General features: G+C 45.1%; 2 protein-coding genes across 6 annotated transcripts; one reads left to right on the forward strand and one right to left on the reverse strand.

The window, feature by feature from the left end:
- Window positions 1-499: 499 nt before the first annotated feature.
- On the reverse strand, window positions 500-8194 carry LOC133157543 (proton myo-inositol cotransporter-like). Of its 4 annotated transcripts, XM_061284162.1 has the most exons (13): window positions 8053-8194; window positions 5930-6375; window positions 5524-5683; window positions 4824-5032; window positions 4614-4722; window positions 4374-4537; window positions 3828-3942; window positions 3618-3746; window positions 3022-3140; window positions 2760-2912; window positions 2479-2651; window positions 1574-1642; window positions 500-1440 (listed from the first exon to the last, which is right to left on the reverse strand). In XM_061284162.1, exons 2-13 carry the CDS (start codon window positions 6339-6341, stop codon window positions 1432-1434), a joined length of 1821 nt encoding a protein of 606 aa, XP_061140146.1. In that variant the 5' UTR covers window positions 6342-6375; window positions 8053-8194; the 3' UTR covers window positions 500-1431. The 4 variants fall into 4 exon arrangements, 3 of the variants coding, with proteins under 3 accessions (XP_061140146.1, XP_061140145.1, XP_061140147.1); XR_009715028.1 differs by having other exon boundaries at window positions 1574-2651; XM_061284161.1 differs by having other exon boundaries at window positions 500-1642.
- A 97-nt stretch (window positions 8195-8291) lies between these two features.
- lrrk2 (leucine-rich repeat kinase 2) lies at window positions 8292-27302 on the forward strand. Of its 2 annotated transcripts, none has more exons than XM_061284153.1 (51): window positions 8292-8574; window positions 9031-9116; window positions 9195-9268; window positions 9369-9457; window positions 10774-10911; window positions 10986-11120; window positions 12332-12463; window positions 13450-13569; window positions 13650-13813; window positions 13879-13958; window positions 14442-14548; window positions 14653-14907; window positions 14970-15097; window positions 15192-15336; window positions 15399-15538; window positions 15597-15728; window positions 15802-15972; window positions 16044-16308; window positions 17357-17542; window positions 17604-17716; window positions 18031-18094; window positions 18180-18376; window positions 18451-18701; window positions 18764-18915; window positions 19092-19185; window positions 19348-19534; window positions 19615-19796; window positions 19859-20088; window positions 20153-20280; window positions 20346-20564; window positions 20622-20823; window positions 20959-21047; window positions 21144-21325; window positions 21441-21595; window positions 21663-21803; window positions 21977-22168; window positions 22234-22380; window positions 22622-22734; window positions 22794-22984; window positions 23077-23237; window positions 23297-23467; window positions 23943-24043; window positions 24128-24313; window positions 24410-24603; window positions 24668-24740; window positions 25193-25380; window positions 25453-25599; window positions 25659-25888; window positions 26543-26611; window positions 26683-26818; window positions 26896-27302. In XM_061284153.1, exons 1-50 carry the CDS (start codon window positions 8292-8294, stop codon window positions 26808-26810), a joined length of 7707 nt encoding a protein of 2568 aa, XP_061140137.1. In that variant the 3' UTR covers window positions 26811-26818; window positions 26896-27302. The 2 variants fall into 2 exon arrangements, with proteins under 2 accessions (XP_061140137.1, XP_061140138.1); XM_061284154.1 differs by having other exon boundaries at window positions 25659-25813.
- Window positions 27303-27355: the final 53 nt, after the last annotated feature.

Consider the following 27355-nt stretch of genomic DNA (forward strand, 5'->3'; position numbering starts at 1 on the left):
GAGTCAACCGCAATGCGTCACTAAGCCACGCCCTCTTTCGACTCGTCTTAATCGTCCATGCATTCGTTCTGTTTTGATAAACAATTTATCTAGAATGATTTAACTTTAGTTTCAATGCCTGGATGTTTCTTCTGTATTTGTTTAATTGAAACTACATAAATGGAATTCCGAAATCAAACAACCACTGCAGAGAAAATATCAAACCACGTCATACCTGGAGGTGTTTTAATATTTGTGGTTATGTTTGTTTTTACGCGTCTTTTTGCCCCTCTGACGTGCACATTGTTCTTACAAGACGTCGGAGTGGTTGCTTGGTGCTGTCAGAGGCATGCTCAAGCACGCACGGAGCTTAAGGTTGTTAAGTAAAAAGTAATAAAAGCGACATCACGGAGCTTTGGCGACATCTTGTGGCTGCGTTGTGTGACGCCGTTTCGATTAAATTAAACAACGGCAAGGTTAAAAAGGTAAGGGGGGGGAAAAAAAACAATCACACGTTACATGATCTTAATTTATTTTATTTCCCTTTAGGAAGAACTTAACAAGTGCGACATATTAAAAAAAAAACTGACTTTTGGTTTTCAAGCAACTTAGATGTCTCCAAAAACAAATTTAAACATGAATAATTCAACAACATATTACATTGTGTGACTATATTTGACATCATGAAATCATTCTGGCACTGACCAAAAAAAGTGCTCCTATATTTAACAACCTGGTGGATTTAGTTGGACAGTGACAATGTATATAAATATTCCATTAAAAATAAATCCTATCACACCATACCATACCTAGATGAGTCTTAGACCAGCCCTGTTCATTTTTCCTTTAACCCTCACTGAGCCACTAGACTAGACTATCAATATCAGCCATTTAATGTGCACCGCAAATTGTATACAGACAGAATTGATCAGTCTTTTTCATGACACTATATCCACCGCCATTGATGGATATAAATGCAATACATGCATTGTAATTGGAAGTGATAATAGCGAATGTGTTAGGAATGTGTTAAGCGAGAAGATAAAAAGAAATTTGCACAGCACTGAGGTCCCGTTTGAAATAAAGAGGACCATCTTTATCACAGGAGTGGGCAAACTCAATCAAGTTGGCCACATAGCCGTTTCCTAATAATTTCCAAAAGTCCTGTCAAAAACAAAATGGCCCTGGTTGATTCATATTTTGTACTTTATTATATATATATATATTTTTTTATTATGAATAAAAACGTGAAAATGAAAAAAAATATTTAATTATTTACATACATGCCACGCTTCTATCTCATTTAAAAATGAAATGTGGCTCTCAAGCACAACAGTTTGCCAACCCCTGAAATAACATCTGAGTCCGACCGGACACCCTAAAGGCACTTTTCCTCCTGCTCATGCAAAATGAAGGCTGTGGGGTAAAAAGGTACTCAGAACACAAAGCAGGTCATTTCAGCTGTGGAAATAAAAGAAAATACATTTCAGAAAAGCGACAGAGCGAAGGAATTGAATGTGGTTCTACCTTTGCCAAGGTGCTTAAATGCTTTATATACAATATTGTGCTTTTTTTTTTTTTTTTAATTACTTACAGTTATATAGGCTACGCCACTTTCTGCGCCCACTTTCCCGAAGTCCCCAAGGCTGAATTCCGGACCTTTCTAAAAACATTTCAACTACTTTTAGTGAGTCAATTAATTAAATAAAATACAATTACATTGTAAAGTGCACCACCAAGCACCAAAACATGAGCACGACCCAGGAATGCATTTCAAGAAGAGAAAATGGAGTGTTTCAGTAATAAAGTCTTACTAATATAGTGTTCTATGGCTGTCATGTTTGGCGATGTAAAACCGAAACTCTAACACTAGTTTCAACCCTGTGGCTAAAATAAAATAAGGCAATGGTCCAAAACATACAGTGCAGTACTCTTGCCGTCTTCAGGGAGTGTGCTGGTTATAAGGTAGAGTAAGAAAGTAATCGTTTTGTCCTTTTCTATCTAAAAGCTGAGAACCATAAGTCACAGCCATCAATCAAAACGTTTTTTGGACCTTCAAATTGCACTAAAATTATCCCCTTTTAAATTCAGCATTTTAAATAAAAATCTTTATAGATGTTTGGTATTTTCATCTTTTACAGATGTCTAAAACATTAAAAATGATTTTGTGTCTGCTTTGCCTTTGAATTTTCCTTGGAGGTGATTTGAATGTTAAGAATGTTAAGAGGAAAGTCGTACCCATGTGAGATGAAGCCACAGATTGATCAGAGTTGCCTGAGTAGGAAGGTCCCACAAAAAAAAAAAAAAAGAATCTACAGGTGCAAATTTTGCTCAATTTATGCTCTTCGCCAGTAGAGGGCAGCAGATGATTTTCCTCCAAGCTGCAGCAGTCTTCGTACAAAAAATAAGCCAAACAAGAAAAAGCCAGAATCCCGCCGCCACAATCTAGTCTATGTCAGAGGTGTCGTTGTCCGACGGAAAATAATTGTTGCCTTTTACCCGGATGTACTGGATGTTCTGATTGCTGAGGTTCGGGGAGGTGCCGCAGGAGCACAACGGACCCGTGAACAGGTTCTCGATGTCCTCCAGCTGCAGGCCCTGCGTCTCGGGGAGGCACCCAAAAGTGAAGACCAGGCCCAGGACGGTGAAGCCCATGTACACAAAGAAGATGCCTAACAAAAAGACACATTTTGTCAGCGCCATTTTGTGCGAAGCGAAATTAGACACCAAACTCGTGTCGAAAAGGTAACGTGAAACGCAACCCTTGTTCGACCAGTCACCTTGATAGGTGATGAGCTCGGCGATGTGAAGAAATGTGAGAGAGAGGACGACGTTGAAGATCCAGTTGACGCCGGCTGAACAGGCATTTCCAGTGCTGCGAGCCCACAGTGGGTAGATCTCAGAGTTGATAGTCCAAGGCATGGGGCCCATCCCTGACACACACACACGGGCATTCCCATTCGGTTCGTTTAATTTTCCAAATGCGTGACAATAGACACGATTAATGACAAGTTGTATTGTTTCAAAGGCATGCTTGCACACCTGGAGCAAAGGAAGTCAGGTAGAGGAGGAGACCCATCAGCACGATCCAAGAGTAAGACGTGGGGCAGAAGTTGTACGCCCAGAATGGACCCTCTGGTGAGTCCGTTTTGTTGGCACACCTGTCGAAAAAAAAGATAAATACCGTATTTTCCGGCCTATAAGGCGCACCGGACTATAAGGCGCACCGTCAATGAATGGCCCATTTTAAAACTTAATCCTTATATAAGGCGCACCGGACTATAAGGCACATCGTTAATGCATCATGTCAGATTTTTAATCCAAATCATTCTCCATTTTATCTTTTTTATTTCAACTTCAGATGCAACAAATGACTTTCTAATCACAAAATAATGATCCATAGTTTTTTTGATTCATGATTCATAGTCTTCAGCAGGCCACTTATGCTTGATTTCATGACACAATGCTTCGGGCCAGTTTGAATTTAGGAATTGAGTCCATATATAAGGCGCACCGGACTATAAGGCGCACTGTCGGCTTTTGAGAAGATTTTAGTTTTTTAAGTGCGCCTTATAGTTCGGAAAATACGGTAAGTCTTTTGCAATTCAAGTCAATAAAAGGAAAACACAACAACCTACCGTCCCCATGCCGAGTGCTCGGTGGTCTTGGGATCGACGGGCAGGCAGGCGGAGTCAAAAACGCCGCTGCTGCTGTTCTCGCGGTAGCAAAAGCCACAAGCGGGATTCAGCATGCAGTCTCCACAGTGGCTGACGAGAACAACCACATATTAATGAAGATCAGGCATACATTGTCATTTAAAAAAAAAAAAAAAGGAATATTATATTTACCCGTATTGTACGCAGGAGGAGTTATGGGAGTCGAGCGGTCGCAGTGTTACTGCGGGAGAGTACTGAGCTGACAGCAAGAAGCCCAGCGCTAAAACGCTGAGACTCAGAGCGGTACCTTCAAAAAGAACCCAGTATTAAAACTGATGTATATCCCTGAGACCTAACGAGCAACTCTTATGGTCAAATCGAAATAAGTATTTTGTGACCGTTATTTCTTGGCAGTGCACAAAATGTCTGACAGGTGTTTTTAAAACGCAAGTGAGACCTATTTACTCGCTCAGGCCTTGCTTTTGTTGGTTTACAAATTGGGCTTGGTCCTTTAAGTTCATTGCGGTGTGTCAAGTATGCGTGGTAAAAACATTTTTGGCTTCGGCCGCAGTAACTGTTAACGTGCTAATTAGCCGCGCCTTCGGGTGCATTCAACTTACAAGAAGGCATTCCGTGTTGTGATAGTTTGGAATTTTCCGACGAGTTAGTTTTCATTTCGTTTTGTCTTTCGTAACCTCGGTTGGTTTCGTTTTGAGTTTTTCCAAAAATACAACTCACCCGTGAGACTGGCCAGCGTCAGCTTCCTGCGCCCGACTCTGTCCACCAGCCAGATGCTGAGGGACGTGCACACAAAGTTGGTCCCGGAGGTGACGGCCGACAACCAGATGGCCCGCCTCTCTTCGCGCACACCTGACATCTGCAGAATGGTGGCGCTGTAGTACCTAGAAGGAGAAGAGGAGAAGGTCACGCCAAGTGCCGAAAAGCCAGACCCTCCCCTCCGAGAAAATAAAGACCTACATGACGGTGTTGATGCCTGTCAGCTGCTGGAACATCTGAAGGCCACACCCAACCATCAGAGCCCTGCGGGTGGGCCCGTGGCCGAGCATGCGCAGAACAATGATCCCACCTGGAGAACCAACGATGACATTTTACATTGGATCGAAATGATACTTGAATCATGAGCCCTTCCGAATAACAAATATTCACTGCCAACTCGCCCCTCCTCACCTCCACGCAGCTCCTTCTCCTCCTCCTCGATGCTGGTCCTGATGTAGTCGAACTCCTCATCCACGTCCTGGCAGCCTCGGATGCGACTCAGGACGCGACGGGCCTCCTCTTTTCGGCCCTTCTGCAGCAGCCAGCGGGGGCTCTCGGGCAGGAAGAGGAAGCCCACAAACTGCAAGATGGAGGGCAGCACCGACAGACCCAACATGTACCTTGAGCAACGAAAGATGTCCGTGAATGATTTTGAAACAAAGACTTGGGGTTATTTGAGAGAGAGAAAAAAAAAAAGGTCATTTCTATTATTTTTGTAGAAGCACATGCAAGTTGATGTGAGAAAAAAAAAAAGTTTCACAGCCTCTCTGGCGTCAAGATAAATATAGCAAAGTCCCGCAAGGTAGAAAAAAAAAACCCCGGAGTTTGAAAAACTCGTTTTGAATGTAGCACTCAACTGCAGATTGCATGCTTGTCTGTCACATACAAATTAATAAGATAAATAAAGCAAAATCCCGCAAGGTAAAAAAAAAAAAAAAAAAACGGAGTTTGAAAAACTCGTTTTGAATGTAGCACTCAACTTCAGATTGCATGCTTGTCTGTCACATACAAATTAATACTTAGCCAAGGTGTTAAGTTTAGACGTCATTCAGTGCAAACAAGCAAGTTGTTAGCAAAACTGCCTAAGACGTGTTACGTTACAATGACTTACCTCCAGCCATCGTGTTTCATATAACTGAAGGCGCCGTCCACCACGCTGGCGATGAACTGTCCGGCGGTGATGAGAACGGTGATGACGGTGACCAGCTGGCCTCGCATGTGGGGGGGCGACACCTCGGCGATGTACACGGGGAGCGTCATGGAGGCCACGCCTGGTGGGAAGAAGTATGCGGCAAGAAGTTTCAATGCTCGCTAACAGTTTTGAACATGTTTGAAATTTCTTTACGACAGGAAAAACACAGAAGGGGGAAAAAAAAAAAAAATCTTACATTGGTCAGGAATCAATTATAATAATCAATTATACAAATATTGACTTTCCACAACTATATTTGAAATATATATTTCTTCAATTCCTGGTTTATCGCAAACATTTCTACACGGTCCCAACAGACACTCACCAATCCCGAGGCCGATGATGATCCTGCCAACCAGGAGCACCTCCTTGTTGGGTGCGAACGTCAGGATTAACCCGCCGAAGGTGAAGATGAAGCTGGCCAGCAGTGTGCACTTCCTGCGTCCCAGCAACCCATTGAGGAAGCCACCACTCAAACTGGAGATGGCCGCTGCCCCCACAGTACTGGAGACCACCAGCTCCTGCCACAGGGTGTTGAGGTTCATCTCCCGCTTGAGGAGCAGCATGGCTCCGGAAACCACGCCGGTATCATAGCCGAAGAGGAAGCCACCCAAGGCCGAGAAGAAGGCCAGCACGTAGACGAAAGGCTTCGTGGGGGGGTTCCGGGACATGACGGGCGGGTTGATGAGACGCCGCTCGCCATCGTCCTCTGCAGGACTCTGATTCTTGATGCCCATGCTGATGTGCGTCAAGCTGTACTCATCGTCCTGCCTGTTGCACATAGGAAGCGGGGAGGGGGGGTCAAACTCAGCCGGAAAACAACAACTTTTCCTTGCCTCTCACTCGGGAGCTGTCAAGTCTGGGGGGGATGACGACGAAGACCTCCAATTTTCACTTGACACTTGTCGGACATCATTTACGAAGCGTCTTCTACGATTTTCGAGAAGATTGGGAGACTCGTTTTGCTCATTTGAAGGAGCTAAAGTGCTAATTTCGCCATTTCCCCCCCCCCCCTTTACAAGAAAAACTCACTGGAGCGTCGTGTCGTCCGTGTGGGAAGGGGAATTGCGATTTCAGACGACTTTGTTCAATTATTATTGCGGAGCTGATACGAATTACGCCCCGAGTCGCTGTTCCGCCATGTTTTCGCGACGTCACCAAACCAGCCACCTCACCCCCCTCCCCAAATGTGACGTCATTTACATGCGTCGAATGTAAATACAGTAATGTTTTTTATTTTGTGGAGAAATGATCGGTTACTATTATAACAGACTATTTGTATTCTCACCATGTTGGATATTAAAGTAATTAAAAAAAAAAGTTACATAACACTAATGGCTGATTATCATTTTGAAATTTTTGGAATAAAGTTCAAATTGGACACAAAGTAAAATCAGCACAAGCCACAATTTTGCAGGATGTACAATCATATTTCAACAGCAAATAATAAAAAAATGTAGGCCTTTTTAGACATGCACAAACTTGTTTGACTTGTTTGGCAACCTGACATGACAAGTGCTAGCGGTAATACAGTATTAATATTCTTTAAACAAGGCTCCAAACGGTTTTTTATTCAGTAGGACTTCAATGTATTTTTCCATTCGGTGTTAGTGAAAAGTGTATTTTAGAAATACCTCGTCATAAACCCACGACTTGTTTTTGTTTTATTATTCTGTTTTGAGAGGGGGAAAAAACTTTTATAGTAATACAGACATGTTTTTATCCAGTTTACTCTAGATATACTGTGAATATCCCCACTTTGGCAGTTTTTTTTCCCCAAAAAACATTGCCTCAAAAGCCACTTCTCCTTGGCATTCGCTGACTACGCATAAAGACCTGCGAGCTTTGTGTTTTATCTATTTATTTCTTATAGTTAATAATTTTCATATAATCTTTAATACTGTTGCTTAGTTTTATATTCTGTATTTTGAATGACATTTTCAATGTACCGTATCATTTAAATACATTTGGAAGGCGGCTACCTGTGTCAGTATAGGCTTCAAATGCCTTTGACAATAACAAGGCCAAAACATTGGGGAAAAAATACTGTAACACAACTGTGAATCTATCAATTGATTTATCGGTATAATCCGATTCTTAATTGTTATTGTGGTAATTTTACTTTTACACATGCAGAATTAAACGACCACTATCAATGTAACGAGACGACCTCTTAGGGTGAATCATTTGCACCTCCACGATTCATACAATCAATAAAAATAATGATGTATTTATTTTTTTATTTCAATTGCGTCTTTTTTTCCAACGCGGTACGGCGCCATGGGTCAATCCCGATACTTTTCATATTGCGGCTGTCACCAGACATCGACGTAGAAGAAAAGAGGGGGAAGTGAGGGGGGTAGTTCATATTACCGTTTTAAACGCTTATTTACAGAAAGACACCAAGAAAACAAGACGGAATATTTCGAGTCAAGTATAACTACTCACCGAGTTTGAATGATGGACAAATTACCGGAGAGGAGACGAAATCCTGGGCGACCGCTTCTTTCAGTCGCGTTCCAAACGGGAAGTTTGTTTCCTGTTCCTGCACGGAGTCATATGATGTGATCGTGGGAGGCAAAAACACGCCTGTCTGTGGCTGTCACAAACGGAGCACCACACACACACACACACACAAACAAAGAGCGAAGACAAAAAGAGGAAGCCGAGCGAAAGTTGACTTTTGGATGAGACATGCGCCCCGATGCGGTGACTCGCAGCAGCCTCCCGTGCGGCCCCTCTTGCCGGCCGGCCAGGCTGCCGTGGCCGCTCGGCCCGTCGGAGCCTCTCCTCGAGGCTGTCATGATCTGACCGCCCGGGGCTCGTTCGACGAGATGGACAACAAAGAGGAGCTGGAGGAGAGGTTGAGGAAGCTCCTGGTCAGGCTCAAGAGCCCCCAGGAGGACAGGCAGCTTTGCACGCTTATTCAGATCCTGCAGGATCTGCTCTTCCTGTCGCGCACCGACCATGGTAGGTGATACCTCGTGCATGGCTGCTCGCGCGTCACGTCCAACCAAATCTTTCACTAAAGAGCCACTAGTCGTTCAATCACTTTCCCGAGTAGATCAAATGTCCAACTACGTTTTGGTCACAATGTCACTACTTCTTGAGGTCCAATGTTCCTCTACCTTCCAACTAGTGTGTCTATCTTACAGAAACTTACTAGTCCATCATTTTTTGATAGTTCCAATGTCCAACTAGTCCTTCAACTACTCCATCCCTAATATTAGTCCAGCTAACCCAATATCTCCAACTACTCCTGCCGTAATAGATCCAATGCCTATTTCGTACTTTAACTGCTCTGACCCAGAGTTGGACTATATGTCTAACTAATCTTCATAGTAAATCACATTTCAGAATCATAGCAGGGCCCCAAAGCAAAAACACACAAAAGTGAACCGATGTAAAGAATCTTCTTTGTTTCAGCCTGTCAGCTATTTGCAGACAAAGATATTCAAGAGCCACTTATGGCTGCACTGTTGTCCCACATTGAAAGCAGAGGAGTTCAGCAGGTACTTGAACGCACCGCCACTATTTGTATGGATTCGACTTTTGTCCCAAATAGTAATGATGTCATCCTGTTGCCGAAGGTGGGCTGGTCACTGTTGTGTCAATTGCTGGAAATACGTCCAAGTATGCTGGAGGACATGAACACACCTCACCTGTAAGTAACTGCGTGTCGCTAACAAAGTCATGAATTGCCGGGCCCATTGTATCTGTCGATATTGGCCTTTTTAAATATATGTGTGTGTGTGTGCACGCAGGCACATTTTCAGAGTTCTCTCACAGTACCACTCTGACTGCCGAGTAACCACAGTCGCGCTCCGATGCCTGGCGCTCCTTCTCCGCTCAGGTACTTTTGGGCCGCGGCTATTTTAACTTGACTTTCAGTTCATTTTTTTTGTGTGGTGTGTAAGTGCTTTCGTTTCGCTGCGGCAATTGTTCCCAAGCAATCATAAGTAACGCATCATTTTACATTTACTGTCGTGCAAACATAAAACAAGTTCATTTGGCAGGAAAATAAATATTAAAATGCAGTAACAGAAATAACCTTTACTAGGCAGTGATTGGAATGAAGTAACTAGTCGCTTGAGTGAAAATGTAACCCAGAAAATTATGAGTACCATAATTTTCGGACTATAAGTCGCACCGGAGTATAAGTCGCACCAGCCATAAAATGCCCCAAAAAGTGAAAAAAAAACCCATATATATGTAAATAAGTCGCTCCTGAGTATAAGTCGCCTCCCCACCCTAACTATGAAAAAAAACGCGACTTATAGTCCGAAAATTACGGTAAGTAGTTCCAGGCAAGAATTTGTGCATACGTGTAACCCAGAAAGTAACGTAAAAGTCACAACACAGAAAAAAAACGTTGATGTAACTTGTTGGAAGTGAGCCGTGGCCTAACCTAGGAAATAACGTGCAAGTAAATTTAACCAGGAGGTAGGTGGAGCTAAGACATAATTACAGAATCATCAAGCAAACTTGAAGTACTAACTTTACCAAGAACATAATCTTACCTTACCTTATCTTACATGAGCAAAATTAATCCTCAACCGCAATCATTAAAACGTAAAGTTAAGACAATGGAGCCGAGTTCCATACAAAATTATCTTTCATTAAGTCGCAGAATTTCCCTTTGTAATGGTGCTTAATTAAGGCTTGCGTAATTAAACCTGCTAGTGGAAACGTACAACTCTTCCAGCTAATGTTTTTTTGTAACCTTTTCCGCTGACAAAAAAACTAATTACCGTAATTTTCGGACTATAAGTCGCACCGGAGTATAAATCGCACCAGCCATAAAATGCCCAAAAAAGTGAAAAAAAACATATATATGTATATAAGTCGTTCCTGAGTATAAGTCGCCCCCCCACCCAAACTATGAAAAAAAAAACGCAACTTATAGTCCGAAAATTACGGTACCTGAGTATGCACCTGCATTTGCATAATTGATAGTCCTGAACGTTTTGCAATTTCGCCCATTGAAAAACAATTTTTTTTTCCATGTTAGCTACAGCACAGTGGCAACATTTGAAGGCTCATCACTAAAAAAAAAGATCAAGATTGCTTGTGAAGAAACATTTGTAATCAAAACCATATTCAGAAGATCAGCTTGATTTGTTGGAGAGCATGTGACATCATCAACGGTGGCTTCTTTCCGTCACACAGACGCCATCGCTCTGCTGCTGCTGGAGGAGGTTGAGGAAGACGTGTTCGGCCTGGTGGTGCAGGCCATGAAGTCTTTCGCTTCCAACGAGGAGGTGCAGCTCCAAGGCTGCCGAGCTCTGCGGGCGCTCCTTCATCTAGGTGAGCCTGAAGTGACAAAATATTTTGAATGAAATTATGTAATGCCTTTTTTTTTTTTTTTAACAATGGTGCAGTGAGGGATGAGCATTTAATGGCGTTCGTGGAGAACCAAGACCACGTGGCGGTTCTGGCCGTCCTGCACGGGTTCCCGGGGAACCCCGAGCTGCTGCTGCAGGCCATGAAAGTTCTCCTCCCCCTGTCCAGACCCAGTAAGACTTCCCTCCATCATAATTGCCACAATCGAGTATACAAATAACATCTTAAAGGTTTATTTGACATTCCGAAAGTCTCTCATTATATTTTTAACTTTGCCAAAGCCATGCATTCTATTTTTGTTGTCAAGTTTCTGTCAAGCCTTTGAAAGCAAAACTCGAAATGTAAATCGTTTTTGCCGTTCCGGGCATTCCGGCTCAACTTGACTAACTTCCAATTCAGAAGTGCATGCTGACATGTCAGACACACACGTGTTTACTTCATATGTGTCCACTGCTTAATTAGAATCGTCCTGATGTTGTTTTTGTTTTTTTTAAACCTGTCTTGGCCAGACGGGCCAGAACAAGGTTTAAAATAGTATCAAAAACAAGAAGAGGCTAACGTGCTAATCCTAATAGGCACATCTGTACACCCCAAAAAGTTCATAGATGAATTAAAATACATTTTAAATCATGTAAAAGTGAGGACCAGCCTGTAATCCAGCAGCCATTTTACCTAGCTGTCTCTTTTAGCAACTCTGCTACCTTTGTCCTCATAAAGACTTTTATGGATCAATTACTGTAAAAAAAATGTCCCTCCATCCCTAGTGGATGTAATTTGACCTCATTATATTTGCTTTATTATTGTTCTGTGTGGAAATAGGTCGCCGATGATGTAACGTCGGGTCATATTTAGCCTCGGCATAAATGTCAATGCTTGGCGAACATTATGATTAACAGCGTGGGACGATTGCGTCATGGCATTTATTCCGTGGCTTTCTACGAAGTGGCAAAGGATAATTTCAAATCGTTCTACTGGATGTCACATGACGCTAATAAAACGCGTGGAACATCCTGAACTGAAACAAGGGCAAGTGTGTATGCTGTAAATATTATTTGCACTATTTGGAAATTGCGGATTGGGAACATTTCAATCTCTCTTCATTAAGTATGAAATCCGCAGAACATCATAAGGGAATTATGGAAGCTTTGCATTTCAGTGTTACCCAATGGCGCATGATAATTGCTTTCGTTTGGGGCGCTCTTGGGGAAATTCCGTAATTAGTGTTCATCAAAGCTCTGGAATTAGCCCAAAAGGGTTGATTCGAACCAGATTGGCCAATTTCCTGTTCATTTATTTTGCTGCCAATAAACAACGCAACTATTCATACATCAAACAACAGCTGCTAAATTTCCTCCACATTTATAGAATTTTTTTTTTCTTGCAGGCAGCAATGTGGAAATGTTGATGTCCGGCAGCGCTCGCTGCTATTCTGCGCTCATCTCGGCCATGGATGCCTTCCCTCAAAACGAGGAGCTCCAGGAGACAGCGTGCTGCCTGTTCCGAAGGTTCACGTCAGGTCAGCAGAATCATAATAATTATTACCATATTACCGTATTTTCCGCCCTATAAGGCGCACCTAAAAACCTAAAATTTTCTCAAAAACCAATAGTGCGCCTTATAGTCCGGTGCGCCTTATATATGGACCAAATTCCTAAATTTAAACTGGCCCATAGCATTGTGTCATGAAATCAATCATAAGTGGCCCGCTGAAGACTATGAATCATGACTCAAAAAGACTATGGATCATTATTTTATGATTATAAAGTAATTTGTTCCGTCTGAAGTTGAAATAAAAAAGATAAAATGGAGAATGATTTGATTTGGATTAAAAATCTGACATGATGCATTAATGGTGCGCCTTATAGTCCGGTGCGCCTTATATAAGGATAAAGTTTTAAAATGGGCCATTCATTGAAGGTGCGCCTTATAGTCCGGTGCGCCTTATAGGCCGGAAAATACGGTAATAAAAAAGACAAATAATCTCCAGCATGTCCGTCACATATTTATTTACAAAATAATCAAATGAGAGTTGTTGCCATGTGTGGTGAATTCAGTTTTTTTTTAATCTGGCAAGCATATTTGACCACATAGCGTGAGCTATGACTAGCTGTACACATTCTTACTATGTTAACTATGCATGAACATGTCAGTTGAGCTCTCAATGACTCGTTTTACAAGTTTACAAGTCGCCTTGCACCAAAAAAAAAATGCAATGATGAGAAGTAAACACAGGGACAAAAACAATGCATGCCTTTTGGGCGTCGCCGTGCGTGTACCGTAATTTTCGGACTATAAGTCGCACCAGCCATAAAATGCCCAAAAAAGTGAAAAAAACATATATATGTATATAAGTCGCTCCTGAGTATAAGTCCCCCCCCCCCCACCCAAACTATGGAAAAAAACCGCGACTTATAGTCCGAAAATTACGGTAAATGAATATCTTGCGTGTTTGACAAGATAATGTTTGACGCCATGTGCAATTATGCGTGTGTGTCGACTCAGAGAGCTACTACAACATCCTGGTGCTGAACGGCGTGGCCCGGGCGGCGGTAAGGGCCTGTCAGACATTCCCCCACAATGCCACGTTACAAGCCGCCGCCCTCTCCTGCCTGGCAGACCTCAGTGAGAACACACACACACACAATTTAAGCACAAAATACACAAAGATTCCCTCACACGTGATGCGACATCGTGCTCCTCAGCGTCCAGCATGGTGGAGAGCCGAGCGGCGGCAGAGCAGGGCTTGGAGGACGGCGAGGCGGAGGAGAACCGTGGGGGTGCCTCGGGAAACCTGGACTTGGACCTGGGCTGGATGGGGCTCTGCTGCACGGCGCTGGATCTCCACGCCGCAGACTCGCACGTTCAGGTCGGGCTGAAGCAAAGCCAACTTGAAGTGAATTCAATGTGATGAAATTGAATGACCCCTTTCAGGAAGCTGCATGCTGGGCCATTCACAGTCTGTTGGTGCACGGAGCTCCAAGGAGTCAGCTGGAAGAGGAACAGGATGATCGGTACTCCATTAATATTACCGTATTTTCCGGCCTATAAGGCGCACCGGACTATAAGGCGCACCTTCAATGAATGGCCCATTTTAAAACTTTATCCTTATATAAGGCGCACCGGACTATAAGGCGCACCATTAATGCATCATGTCAGATTTTTAATCCAAATCAAATCATTCTCCATTTTATCCTTTTTATTTCAACTTCAGACGGAAACAAATTACTTTATAATCATAGAATAATGATCCATAGTCTTTTTGATTGATGATTCATAGTCTTCAGCGGGCCACTTATGATTGATTTCATGACACAATGCTTTGGGCCAGTTTAAATTTAGGAATTTAGTCCATATATAAGGCGCACCGGGCTATAAGGCGCACTGTTGGTTTTTGAGAAGATTTTTAGGTGCGCCTTATAGGGCGGAAAATACGGTACTTTTTTTTTTTTTTAATTGGTGACAATAAGTTTCGAAACATTTTCTGGTCTTTCTAGGACTCCTGTTCACAGACAGCTGATGGCGGCCATGTTGCTTCACTCCTCCTCGCCCCGCGTCTTCCAGGCTGCCACGAGTGCCATCGCCACACTGGTCACACGAAATCGTAAGTGGGCCTGGGCTTGCTACATACACACAAATAAATAGCCTCAATCGTGGACCTCCTCAGACCTCCTCTATTGACACGAATATCTCACGTTGCTTTAATAGCGAAGATGCGCTCCACGCTGCTGTCCAGCGGCCTCCATGTCAACGTGGCGGAGATGATGAAGAGGCACCCGGCTTCGGTTCGGGTGTCCGTCAACGCCTGCCGCCTGCTCGGCCTCCTCTTCCGAGGCCGGACCGCCGGCCTGGATGAGCTCAACATGGCCGTGGGTCAAATCCTGAGTGTCATGAAGGTCCACAACTTTCAACCGGAAGTTCAACTGGAGGCCCTGCGAGCCAGCTTGGTCTTCCTCTGTCCAGGTACGATGGGCTCGGTAGATCCGAATGCTCCTGCTGAATGCTAACACGCTAACCTTTCCAAGACCGGAGCTTACGAGAGCACGGCTCCTCGGTGGCGGACCCCGACATGGCCGACGTGTCTCTGAGAGTCCTGAAGAACCAGTGTGTGGTCGAAGGTGCACACACCGTCTACCTGGAAGTCCTCAACAGGGTACGAATGTTTCTGTCAGATAGGAGTGGTGCAATTTTGTCTACACATTGCCCCTAGAGTAATTCTGGGATGGGTTTATTCTGTCCGCGTGTAGTTCATCAGGTGTCCGAACATCCAGTTGTGCGGCTTTAAGGTGCTCGCCTCCCTGGCCGACTGCTCAGGTGCAGTGGATCTGCTTTGCCAGCAGGGGGCCATCGACACGGTCCTCCACACGCTGCAGATGTTCCCACAGGATCGAGGTGCGTTCATAAAAAAAATATATATAAATAAAGTCACTGGAAGTTTCCATATCATCTTGCAGAAATTCACTACTGGGGTCTGACCCTGCTCAGCTACCTGGTATCCAAGAAGAAGCTCTCCAGGATGATCGTTCCTGTACTAGCTTCAGTCCTGGTGGCCTCACTGGGCGAGTACAAGGAGGATTATGACCTACTGCTCAAGGTAGCTCAAATCATCCGAGGCTATGAAGGACAAATTATAATCGTATGTGTGTCTTCAGTGTTTCCAGGTGGCGCTGAGGATGCTGGACGCTTGTTCGGGATCGGCTGTGGAGCTCCAACGGGAAGATTTTGATCGGCAGATATTCCAGCACCTCCGAGACTCCGACGTTCCCGAGCGCGGCAAGAATCCGGTACGTCACACCACTGACGCATTTTGACGATGAAATGGATTCCTCCACGCCATCCTGGTTTTTCTATCTTCAGCTGCGTCGGTCAGCGTGCTTGGCTCTGTCCAAGATGTGCGCCAACTCGGAGCTTCACTACAGGATGCTGGAGAAAGCGTGTGAGGACGGAAACACCGTCATGGCAGAGTGTCTCATCGAGCTCGGGGCCGACGTCAACAGGAAGACCAAAACCGAGTCCCTCATCTACCAGGTGTGGACATCACGGGTTTATGACCTTCTCTGCTGACCCTGAGCCACGTTTCCATTGGTTGTGTGTTGTAGGTGTGTGAAAAGGGAGGCCCACTGGAGTTGGTGGAGCTGCTGTTGAGCCAAGGGGCCCACGAGCAGCACCTCCGCCGGGCCCTGGCCGTCAGCGTGAAACGCGCAGACGGGCCTATGGTCATCCAGCTGCTGGGCCGTCTGGGCCTGGACCTCAACAACAACGCTTTGTGCCTGGGTGGTTTTCGCCTGGGCCGTCTGGATGCTGCTTGGCTCTGCCCCCTGCTGGCCCAGAGAGGCAGAGCGCATAGTCTGCGTTACAGCACAAGTGAGAAAGCTTCAATATATTTTTTGTCCTGGCTCAAATTGAAGTACCGTATTTTCGTGGGCCTATAAGGCGCACCGGCCTATAAGGCGCACCTTCAATGAATGGCCCATTTTAAAACTTTATCCTTATATAAGGCGCACCGGACTATAAGGCGCACCATTAATGCATCATGTCAGATTTTTAATCCAAATCATTCTCCATTTTATCTTTTTTATTTCAACTTCAGACGGAACAAATTACTTTATAATCATAAAATAATGATCCATAGTCTTTTTGAGTCATGATTCATAGTCTTCAGCGGGCCACTTATGATTGATTTCATGACACAATGCTTTGGGCCAGTTTAAATTTAGGAATTTGGTCCATATATAAGGCGCACCGGGCTATAAGGCGCACTGTTGGTTTTTGAGAAAAATTTAGGTTTTTAGGTGCGCCTTATAGGGCGGAAAATACGGTAGTTAAGCTAAGTTAAGCTAGTTCTACACTTGTTATTGATTTCAGGCCTTTAAAAAAAAAAAAAAATTAAACATGCTTTGTATTCAAAATTTGAAAGACATTTTTTTTAAAATTGTATTTTCTAACAAATTTTAAAATGTTGACTGTTACAAGAAATGACACTTATTATTTCAAATTATTTTGTGCAAAATGTGTCACCTTTATTTATTTCAAATAAAGGTTGCCCTATTTTTTTACGGAAAATTTTAGATTAAATGATTCCTTGCAAACTAAGTAAATGGAAAAACACAACAAAACCAAGCAGGCACTTTTGGGACATGCTGAAACCACACCTATATCCCAGCTAGTGTGATCTCTGACCTAGTTTGGTAATTTGCCTTCAGCAAACAACAAAGTGACTGTGGGAACCAAAAATGATGTCGCAAACAGGTAGAAGGACAAAACATACCTGAAGCGTTTTTGTATGGTGACTAACATTGACTTTGCGTCATCGTTATTTATTCAATTCAATTTACCTATCTAAAAATCAGTCAAACCTGGTGACAAAGCGGCCATTTGAAATTATTGGATGGGTATGTTCTTTGTCTTGAAGGTAAAGGAGCTAGCTTGGCACGCTACATTCTGTCCTTGCAACGCTCCAGGACACTGGGAGCTCCTCTGAAGTCTCCGGGGGAGCCCTGCCTGACGTCTGGATACATGTCTGACGAGAGCGACGACTCCAGCTTCAGCTTCTTCTCCATGGATGAAGGCCTCTTCCTTGACGACATGGAGAGTGACGGTGAGGAACGGCATTTATTTATAACCGTGTGAAGAGTTCTGAATCATTCTCCGTTGACTAGGGAGCGATTCACTGACGGGGGTCTCCCTGAAACCCCACAACAACTCCACGGAGGAGTTGAGGGGGAGTTCATTCAAGAGGAACCACGGACGCCGCAGACACGCCAGTGCGGAGGTATTGGGAACATTGCAGTCATCGTACATTGCTGATTTATTTATTACAGTTAGCATTTTATGCTAAGCTATGAACTCATTCACTACCGTGGACGTTTATATTCGTCATTGTATGTATTTGGTACGTCTTTCGACAGTTGACTAGTTTGCTGGCGAATTTCTAGTTTGTTAACTATTGTAATGACTAACAAATCCCTGTAGATGGCGACGTACCGTATTTTCAGGGTTATATTTTTTTAAAATCATATTCTTTTGGTGAGTGTAACTCCCTGTGAAAATATTTACATTTGATAACAACGTCGTTTCTTTCTCCAGAGTGGTCCGATAGACGGCGAGCACAACGAGCACGCGCACAGACGATATGGAAGACACCAAAAAAGTATTTGGACATGTTTTTATAAAAATATCTCTGGATATTGTAGTTTTTAAATTGGATTCGAAACTCTGGATATTTGCATTTCTAGCGTTTGGGTCTCTGGAGAGCTCATTGGTGTTTCCCAAGGAGAAAGAGAAGATCCGCCTGCTGGACCTGTCGGGGAACGAATTGGACTGCCTGTTGTGCCTGATGGACCACGGCCCGGTTCAGCAGCAGCTGGCTCACCTTCTGAGACTGGACCTGAGCCACAATGTTCTTCTGGAGTTCCCACCTGGCCTCTGTCAGGTGACGATTCAATTTCTACCTAAGCTTTGGTTTTATTAGCTGGCTTGTCTTCACAACTGTGTCTCTCGGTGTAGAGTTTGAGCAGCCTGACCCGATTGGACCTGCAGGGCAACCAGCTTCAGTCGCTTCCGGCGGAGCTCCTCGCCTTGCCGTCGCTCGCCACGCTCAACGTCTCACGCAACTGCGTAGGCCCGCACCTCGCTTTGGATGCGACGGCCGTCTGTCCGTCGCTGCGGCAGCTCAACTTGTCCTTCAACAAGCTGACGACCTTCCCGCACCAGATAGGCCGCGTCGCCGAGCACCTGGAGGAGCTTCTCATGGAAGGGTAGGAACCCGGCGCTAAAAAGCTTCTCGGATGTCCAAATCATCTCCACCGCCGATCTTCAGGAACAACGTGACCGAGCTCTCCGTGCCCCCGTCGAACCTCCCCGAGCTCAAACTGCTGGACGTGAGCAAGAACGCCGTGACCAACATCTCATCCAGCTTCTTGGCAGGCTGCCCAAAGCTAGAAATTTTCAGCGCCTCCTCCAACAAAATAGGTGTGGCACTTACTGTAGATGTACCGTATTTTCCGGCCTATAAGGCGCACCGGACTATAAGGCGCACTGTTGGTTTTTGAGAAAATTTTAGGTTTTTAGGTGCGCCTTATAGGGCGGAAAATACGGTATTTTTTTTTTTTTTTTTTTTTTTTTTTAAAGATAATTATCATCTGCAGGTTTCTTGGAACAGCTGCCGCCAAAGCTCATAACACTGAAACTTGCCAACAACAATTTCGCTGGCGTTTCCGATGCCATCCTCCGCCTACCTACGTGAGTCAACCACAAACATTTATTTTTGTGATTTAATTTGGTTATATTTAACCGTTGCATCATTTTATTTTTTCCCCGGATTATAAACATTATAAAAGTAACCTATGATCATTAAATGAAAAATACTGTATTTATATATTTTTTAAATTTTTTTATCCCCAGCTTGAGATCGGTAGACATGAGGACCAATCAGATTGCGGTATTACCGGGCCCGAGCTCGTGGGTGTCCAGTAACCTACGCGAGTTGATGTTCAACCACAACCTCATCGGCGAGCTGGATTTAAGCGGGCCCGTCCACAAGTGGACCCGACTGGAGAAGCTGCACTTGAGTGACAACAATCTCGTTGAGGTGAGATGAATGTTGGGGAGCTACAGTAATAGAACCAGGCCATCCAGAAATGATGATTTTTTTGTACATTGGAATGTTAGATCCCACCACAGGTGGGTCTGCTGGAGGGTCTCACTTCATTGGACGTGAGTCGCAACTCAGGCCTACGCTCCTTTCCCGACGAGATGGGCAGGCTGGGCCGACTGTGGGACCTCCCGCTGGACGGCCTGCGACTCCAGCTGGACCTCAAACTGATCGGAAGCAAAACCAAGGACATCGTCAGGTAGAATAAAATACGGACCTGTATCGTTTTACAATTTAAGAACGTTCCTCTCCCTCGCTCAGGTTTCTCCAGCAACGTCTCAAGAAGGCCGTCCCGTATTACCGGATGAAGCTCATTGTGGTGGGGAATGCCGGCAGCGGGAAGAGTAGCCTGATCCATAAGCTGATGAAGATCAAGCGTTCGCAGCAGTCCTCCTTCAAACGGACGGGCGGCGCCAGCGTGGACGTACGAGACTGGACCATCAGGGAACGGGACAAGAAGAAGATGGTGCTGAATGTCTGGGATTTCTCAGGTGGGTGGAGTCACACGTCAGGTGAATTAAGACTCGGGAACCAAATCGAATCCAAACATCTCAGGTGGCGATGAGGTGTGCGGCTCGCAGGCTCATTTCCTCTCCTCCAGAGCGCTCTACCTGGTGGTCCACGACTTGAGCAGAGGAGCCCAGCAGCTGGATGCGCTCAAGCCCTGGCTCTTCAACATCAAGGTTGCTACGACAACAGGCCGTGGATGCCAGATAATCAATTGAAACGCTTCACTTCCTTGTCGAAGGCGGTGGCTCCTCACTCCCCGGTCATCCTGGTGGGAACGCACATCGACGTGAGTGACGACGTGGCCTTCCAAGCCTGCTTCAACAAAATCCGCGAGGAGCTCCTCAAGCATCAGGGATTCCCGACCATCCAGGACTACTTCACCGTGTCGGCCTGCGAAGACTCGGACACCCTCGTTCGACTGCGCAAGGCCATCGCTAAGGAGGCCACCGACTTCAAGGTAGCTCCACGTCATTCCATCATTATCATCTCTCCTCACCCCTTTGTCGACCCGCAGATCCAGGGTCAGCCCGTGATGGGCCAGCTGGTTCCCGACAGCTACGTGGAGCTGGAGCGCAGGCTTCTCCAGGAGAGGAACAGGGTTCCGAAGGAGTTCCCCGTCCTAATGCGACAACAGCTGCTGGACCTCATCCAGGAGAGTCAGCTGCCACTGGAGGAGGCGGAGCTTCCCCATGCCATCCATTTCCTCAGCCAAGCTGGTCAGTGTTAGGCCGCTAATAATTAGCACGTTAGCGCTTTCTGTTTTGTAGGTTGTGACACATCCGCATGAGTGTGCTCAAGTGCCACATTGATTTTTTTAATAAATGCTTTATATATTTTTTTGCGTCTTCAAGGGGTCTTACTGCACTTTGATGATCCCACGCTCCAGCTTCAGGAGCTCTACTTCATCGATCCACAGTGGCTCTGCAACGTCCTCTCGCAGGTTTGTCACCATTTTTTTTAGTGATTAAATGAAGACCACTGGAGAAAAAAAAACTGAAGTGCTTTTAAATGGAGAATGATCAACTATTATTTGCAGAAACTGACCCTGAAGGATGGATGGAAGCATCATCAAGGAGTGCTTCAGCGCTCAGCGGTGGAAAACTTTCTGCTGGAGACCAAATGTTTCCCCGCCAGTCGTGCTGTGCACTACTTGAAACTTCTGGAGAAGTTCCTGATCGCTCTGCCCTTTGGACAAGATCAACTCCTTGTGCCCAGCAGGTACAAATAGTTCGATATCATTGGACACATCATTAGGTACACCGTCTTTGAATTGCAAAAACTAAAATAGAAAAATGTTATGGATACTTTTTTATATGATTAAACACACCTCCAGTTTAGCAAAAGACAAGCCGAGCATTGAGCTACCTCATTGCGAGAACTCGGAGGTGATCGTTCGAGAGTACGAGATGCCGTACTTCCCGCCCGACTTCTGGTCGAGACAGATCGTCCGCTTGCTGGAGGTCTCGGCTTATTTGCTCTACGGCAGAGGTAGCGAGAGTTCGCCGATCACGTCTCGCCGCACCTCGGAGTCATTTATGTGTGTGCGTTTACACAGAGAAAGCGTGCCCGCCTAAAAAAGTGTGCTGGAATCGAGGCGTGCACCTAAGCTGGTCCATTGAGGTCTACTGCCTGGTGGAGGCGGCGCGGGAAGATGTCTCCGGCGTGCTCCGGATCACCGTGCCCTGCTCGCGGAAAGGTATCCGAGGAGATTTTTTTTTTTTGACCTCACAAAAGCCTTTCCTCGTACAGCAACAATTTGTGGTATTCCGACCAGCAGATGGCGCTGTTGTCCTCTCTTTCCAATGTTGATTACAAACTAAGGATTTTGATTAATCTGATTGCGGTTGTCATTGTTTCACTCCCCGCCAGGACGGGTGCTCCTGGGCCAGGTGGTGGACCAGGTGGACTCCCTGCTGGAGGAGTGGTTCCCGGGCCTGCTGAGCACCGACGTGCACGGCAGCGGGGAGGCTCTCCTGAAGAAGTGGGCTCTCTACAGCTTCCAGGACGGTCACGAGTGGAGCAAGATGCTCCTAGAAGACCTCTTTGCACATTTCGACCAGGGTGAGACCTCACCGCGTTAATACATCTACATAAAACATGTTAGAAATACCTATTTATCTTTTCAGACTTTCTTCTGGTGAACCCCGAAGACCCTCGCTGTACCATTCCCATCTCTCAGGTCGCTCCGGACGTGGTCCTGAGCGATCAGCCGGCTGGGACTACCTTGGACAGCGACGAGCTGCACGTGGACCTCTCCAAAGCCAACCTCCTTGGTGAAAAATGAGATACCGTAATTTTCGGACTATAAGTCGCGTTTTTTTTTCATAGTTTGGGTGGGGGGGGCGATTTATACTCAGGAGCGACTTATATACATATTTATGTTTTTTTTCACGTTTTTGGGCATTTTATGGCTGGTGCGACTTATACTCCGGTGCGACTTATAGTCCGAAAATTACGGTATATAATATGGGAAATGCATGGACTGTTTCGTAAGTGCATGTGGTGAACCAACAGGCGACGGCGGCTTTGGCACGGTCTACCGAGGCATCTATAAGAATGAAGAAGTGGCTGTCAAGTTATTCAACAAGCACGCCTCAGAACTTTACATCTACAGACTCCTTAGACAGGTAAGCGGCCCCAAGATTCCACCTCCGTCGGAACATCCTCCAATATAATTGGTCTCCAGGAGCTGGTGGTGTTGGGTCGCTTGCGCCATCCCAGCCTGGTGGGCTTGCTGGCGGCCGGCTCGTCTCCGCACGTCCTGGTGATGGAGCTGGCCATGCGAGGCTCCCTCGACTCCCTGTTCCAGCACAAGACAGGAAGCCTGAACCTGAAGCTCAGGCACAGGATCGCTCTGCACGTGGCCGATGGACTACGGTAAGCGACCGTGTTGCGAAAATGGAAATTTTGCCGCAAGTACAGATTTTCAGTGAGTTTATGTTGCGAGGCGGTCCGCTATGTTCCGTCAGGTACCTCCACTCGGCCATGATCATCTACCGCGACCTGAAGCCTCACAACGTGCTCCTGTTCAACCTCAAGACGGACGCCGACGTCATCGCCAAGATCACCGACTACGGCATCGCTCAGTACTGCTGCAGCATGGGCGTCCGCAGCTCGGAGGGCACGCCAGGTTAGATCGTTGGCCGACCACCCGATGGTTTCCGACAGCTTAGCCTCGCTGTCGCGCAGGTTTCCGCGCACCCGAAGTCGCCAGAGGGAACGTGACGTACAACCAGCAGGCTGACGTCTTTTCGTTCGGGCTCCTTCTCTACGACCTGCTGACGGCCGGCGAGCGTATCTGTGACGGCGTCAAGTTCCCCAGCGAGTTTGACGAGGTGGCCGTGCAGGGAAAGCTACCAGGTAAACAACAAACTGACCATTTGAAGCGTGGCAATAATTACAATGGATCTTTTCTTCAGTTCCTCCAAATTTCTCAGCTAAATATTTCAAGACAAAAATTATTATTATTATTATTATTATTATTATTATTAATATTAATATTAATATTAATATTAATATTAATATTAATATTAATATTAATATTAATATTAATATTAATATTAATATTAATATTAATATTAATATTATTATTATTATTATTATTATTAAATAAATAAATGTCAATAATTACAATGGATCTTTTCTTCAGTTCCTCCAAATTTCTCCGCTAAATATTTCAAGACAAAAATTATTATTATTATTATTATTATTATTTATTATTATTATTATTATTATTATTATTATTATTATTATTATTATTATTATTAATCATTTATCATTCCAGATGTGTGCATAACAGCATAAATGATTTTTTTTTTTTTTTTTTTTAATGTAGATCCGGTGAAGCACTACGGCTGCTCCCCTTGGCCTGACTTCCAGGCTCTGATGAAGGATTGCCTGAAGGTTAACCCTCATGATCGACCCACATCTGCTCAGGTGAGAACATATTTCAAATTTTTTGAAATCCCCCGCTATGCTCGGGTGACAATTAGCCGATGATTACATTTGTGTTGCGGTCAGGTGTTCGCCCGGCTCAACTCGGGCGAAATGTTGTGTCTGATGAGAGAGATGCTGCTAGCCAGGCATGTGGATGCCGAGTGCGTAACGGTGAGCGCTGCCACCGCCTGGCTGGGAGGGGGGAGCAGCACACAGAGGACAGGAACCGTCACCTCAGTGGACCTGGACGGCAACCAGGTCACCACGCAGGTACTCGCACACAAGTGACGGCGGTCTCTAAAACTGTGACCACAGAACAGGAAGTGGAGCTCATCACGATGTACGATAAATCATTTGTTCATTCAGGAGATCGACAGCAGTCCCGTTTTATCCCTGGTGACGGTCCGGATCCCCGGCGAGACTTCCGATTGGCTGGTGGCCGGCACGCAGTCGGGTTCCCTGGTAGTTCTCAGCGGCGAGAACGCGTCCACGTGGTACCGCTTGAATAACGTCACTGACGCCGTCACCTCGCTCTACTTTCACGTCAATCCTCCACGCCTGTGAGTTGCCCCCAAACGGATTTTAAATTCACCACCCTCTTTGATAAAATGTATTTTTTTTTAGGCAAAGAAAAAACTACTTGCTGGTTGGCACGGCTGACGGCCTCCTCACCATTTACGAAGATTCTGCTCTCAAGGTCCGAACATAAAACCATTGATATCTTTTTTTTTAATATACCGTATTTTCCGGCCTATAAGGCGCACCGGACTATAAGGCGCACCTTCAATGAATGGCCCATTTTAAAACTTTATCCTTATATAAGGCGCACCGGACTATAAGGCGCACCATTAATGCATCATGTCAGATTTTTAATCCAAATCAAATCATTCTCCATTTTATCTTTTTTATTTCAACTTCAGACGAAACAAATTACTTTATAATCATAAAATAATGATTCATAGTCTTCAGCGGGCCACTTATGATTGATTTCATGACACAATACTTCGGGACAGTTTGAATTTAGGAATTTGGTCCATATATAAGGCGCACCGGACTATAAGGCGCACTGTTGGTTTTTGAGAAAATTTTAGGTTTTTAGGTGCGCCTTATAGGGCGGAAAATACGGTAACTCTTTTCTTGCATCATCAGGAGTTTGGTCAGCCGGTGAAGTCGCTGGTCCTGGGTACCGTCAACACTCCCGTGGTGTGCTTATGCTCGTCGTCGTACTCTCTGGACGGTCGCTGCGTTTGGGCCGGCTGCGGTACCAGGATCCTGTCATTCAGCGCCGACTACGACGTGAGCCGGAACGTGGACACCCGCAACGCCGTGACGCTCCCGTAAATCCAATTCAAGTCGACTGGAATACTTTACTCAAAACCGTCTTGTGTAACAGAACTTTGGTTCCGTAGGCATCAGCCCAGAGGCGAGGCCAGCGTGTGGCGGATGGCGGTGGATAAATACGTGTACCTCAGCAAAGCCGGCATGGCCACCGTGGAGGTTTGGGACAAGAGGACCGAGCGTATGGTGGACTGCATTGACTGCGCGCAAATGATAAGGTCAAGCAAACAAGAACCGCCACGTTCTCGGTCCGAACTTAAAATCAACCTCCTCGTAGACGCGGTTCCGACGGAGGGGGCGAGGCGGTTGAGCCCGCCGACGGCTCCCCGTCTTGGGCCCGGTGGGCGCAGGTCAAGTCCCTGCTGGTCGGGCAGAGCACTGCCACGCTTTGGGTGGGCACCCGAGGGGGCCACCTGCTACTTCTGGACTTGGGTAACAAGCACCACACCTTACGGGTCATCCCACCGAGATGCCACTCGCTACGATGCGTCGCCTCGGCATTCATAGGTGGATATTATTTAGGAGTACCGTAATTTTCCGACTATAAGTCGCACCAGCCATAAAATGCCCCAAAAAGTTTTATTTTTTATTTTTTATATGTACCGTATTTTCCGGCCTATAAGGCGCACCGGACTATAAGGCGCACCTTCAATGAATGGCCCATTTTAAAACTTTATCCTTATATAAGGCGCACCGGACTATAAGGCGCACCATTAATGCATCATGTCAGATTTTTAATCCAAATCAAACCATTCTCCATTTTATCTTTTTTATTTCAACTTCAGACAGAACAAATTACTTTATAATCATAAAATAATGATCCATAGTCTTCAGCGGGCCACTTATGATTGATTTCATGACACAATGCTTTGGGCCAGTTTAAATTTAGGAATTTGGTCCATATATAAGGCGCACCGGACTATAAGGCGCACTGTTGGTTTTTGAGAAAATTTTAGGTTTTTAGGTGCGCCTTATAGGGCGGAAAATACGGTATATAAGTCGCCCCCCCACCCAAACTATGAAAAAAAACCGCGACTTATAGTCCGAAAATTACGGTACGCTCAATTTTAAGTCTCACGTTAAAATCTTTAAGCATTTATACAATTTCTACAAAAAATGATGATTGCGATCTCTCCCGTTATTGAAATTCGGCTTTCTCAGAGACGCAAAACTGGAAGAACGTGGTGCTGGTGTTGGGCAGAAGACTCCCGCAGGACAAGAGCGAGTGGGGTGAGAATGCATCGTCAAGAGTTCAGTGTGGATGGAGTCTTGCTAAGCGTGCTTTTTCCGGACGCTCTCAGACGCCCAGTCGGTGCTGATGGTGTGGAACAGCACGATGCCCTCCGAAGTTAAAGATTTGAAGAAACACCTTGAGAGGAGAGAAAACATTGCGGCCAGGTTGAGAGAACAGCTGCACAGCCATGACTGAACGCAAAGGTTCACTTATTTTATATACACACATATAATATAATATTACAAAATATCTAAATAGAACTTTTTTTCTCATTTTCCAGAACGTTGGTGGGAAAGGGATTAAGTTTGACCTCAGTGAGCTCTTGAAAGAAAGAGGAACCTTAAATTCCAAAAGATTGAAGAGTCATGTTGGAGAAAATGAAGATGAGAGATTGATTTTAAAGGGACACAAGTATTATACATCAGGGCCCATGAGCAACAATTGCATTTAAAAAAGAAAAGAAGATACACACGATGCTAATTTCAAGTCATGTGATCAATTTCAAGTCATGTGATCATCACTCAAATGATTGACACTGCACAATTTTTTATTATAATGGTTCCTATCTGTGGTTTACATTACACGCAAGTGTAAGAATAACTTTACAATTGTCATATTTAGAACAGACCATGGAGTGGTCACAATATTATTTCATTAAATGTTAAAATAAACTATTTGAAATTTTCATTTTGACATTTTCGCTTCCTGGTTTAAACCTTTCAGGCTTATAGTCGGCATGG

Source organism: Syngnathus typhle, linkage group LG7, assembly GCF_033458585.1.
Source record: "Syngnathus typhle isolate RoL2023-S1 ecotype Sweden linkage group LG7, RoL_Styp_1.0, whole genome shotgun sequence".
Taxonomy (NCBI): domain Eukaryota; kingdom Metazoa; phylum Chordata; class Actinopteri; order Syngnathiformes; family Syngnathidae; genus Syngnathus; species Syngnathus typhle.

Bases quoted from the DNA above. Each gene is read 5' to 3' on its own strand.
- LOC133157543 (XM_061284161.1), bottom strand. From the start codon at position 6,341: ATGGGCATCAAGAATCAGAGTCCTGCAGAGGACGATGGCGAGCGGCGT. The intron at 4,538-4,613 runs GTAGGTCTTTAT...TTCTCCTTCTAG, and splicing joins ACAGGCATCAACACCGTCAT to GTACTACAGCGCCACCATTC. The intron at 3,747-3,827 runs GTAAATATAATA...TGTTCTCGTCAG, and splicing joins TCCTCCTGCGTACAATACGG to CCACTGTGGAGACTGCATGC.
- lrrk2 (XM_061284153.1), top strand. From the start codon at position 8,292: ATGAGACATGCGCCCCGATGCGGTGACTCGCAGCAGCCTCCCGTGCGG. The intron at 19,535-19,614 runs GTGAGATGAATG...TTGGAATGTTAG, and splicing joins GTGACAACAATCTCGTTGAG to ATCCCACCACAGGTGGGTCT. The intron at 19,797-19,858 runs GTAGAATAAAAT...TCCCTCGCTCAG, and splicing joins AAAACCAAGGACATCGTCAG to GTTTCTCCAGCAACGTCTCA.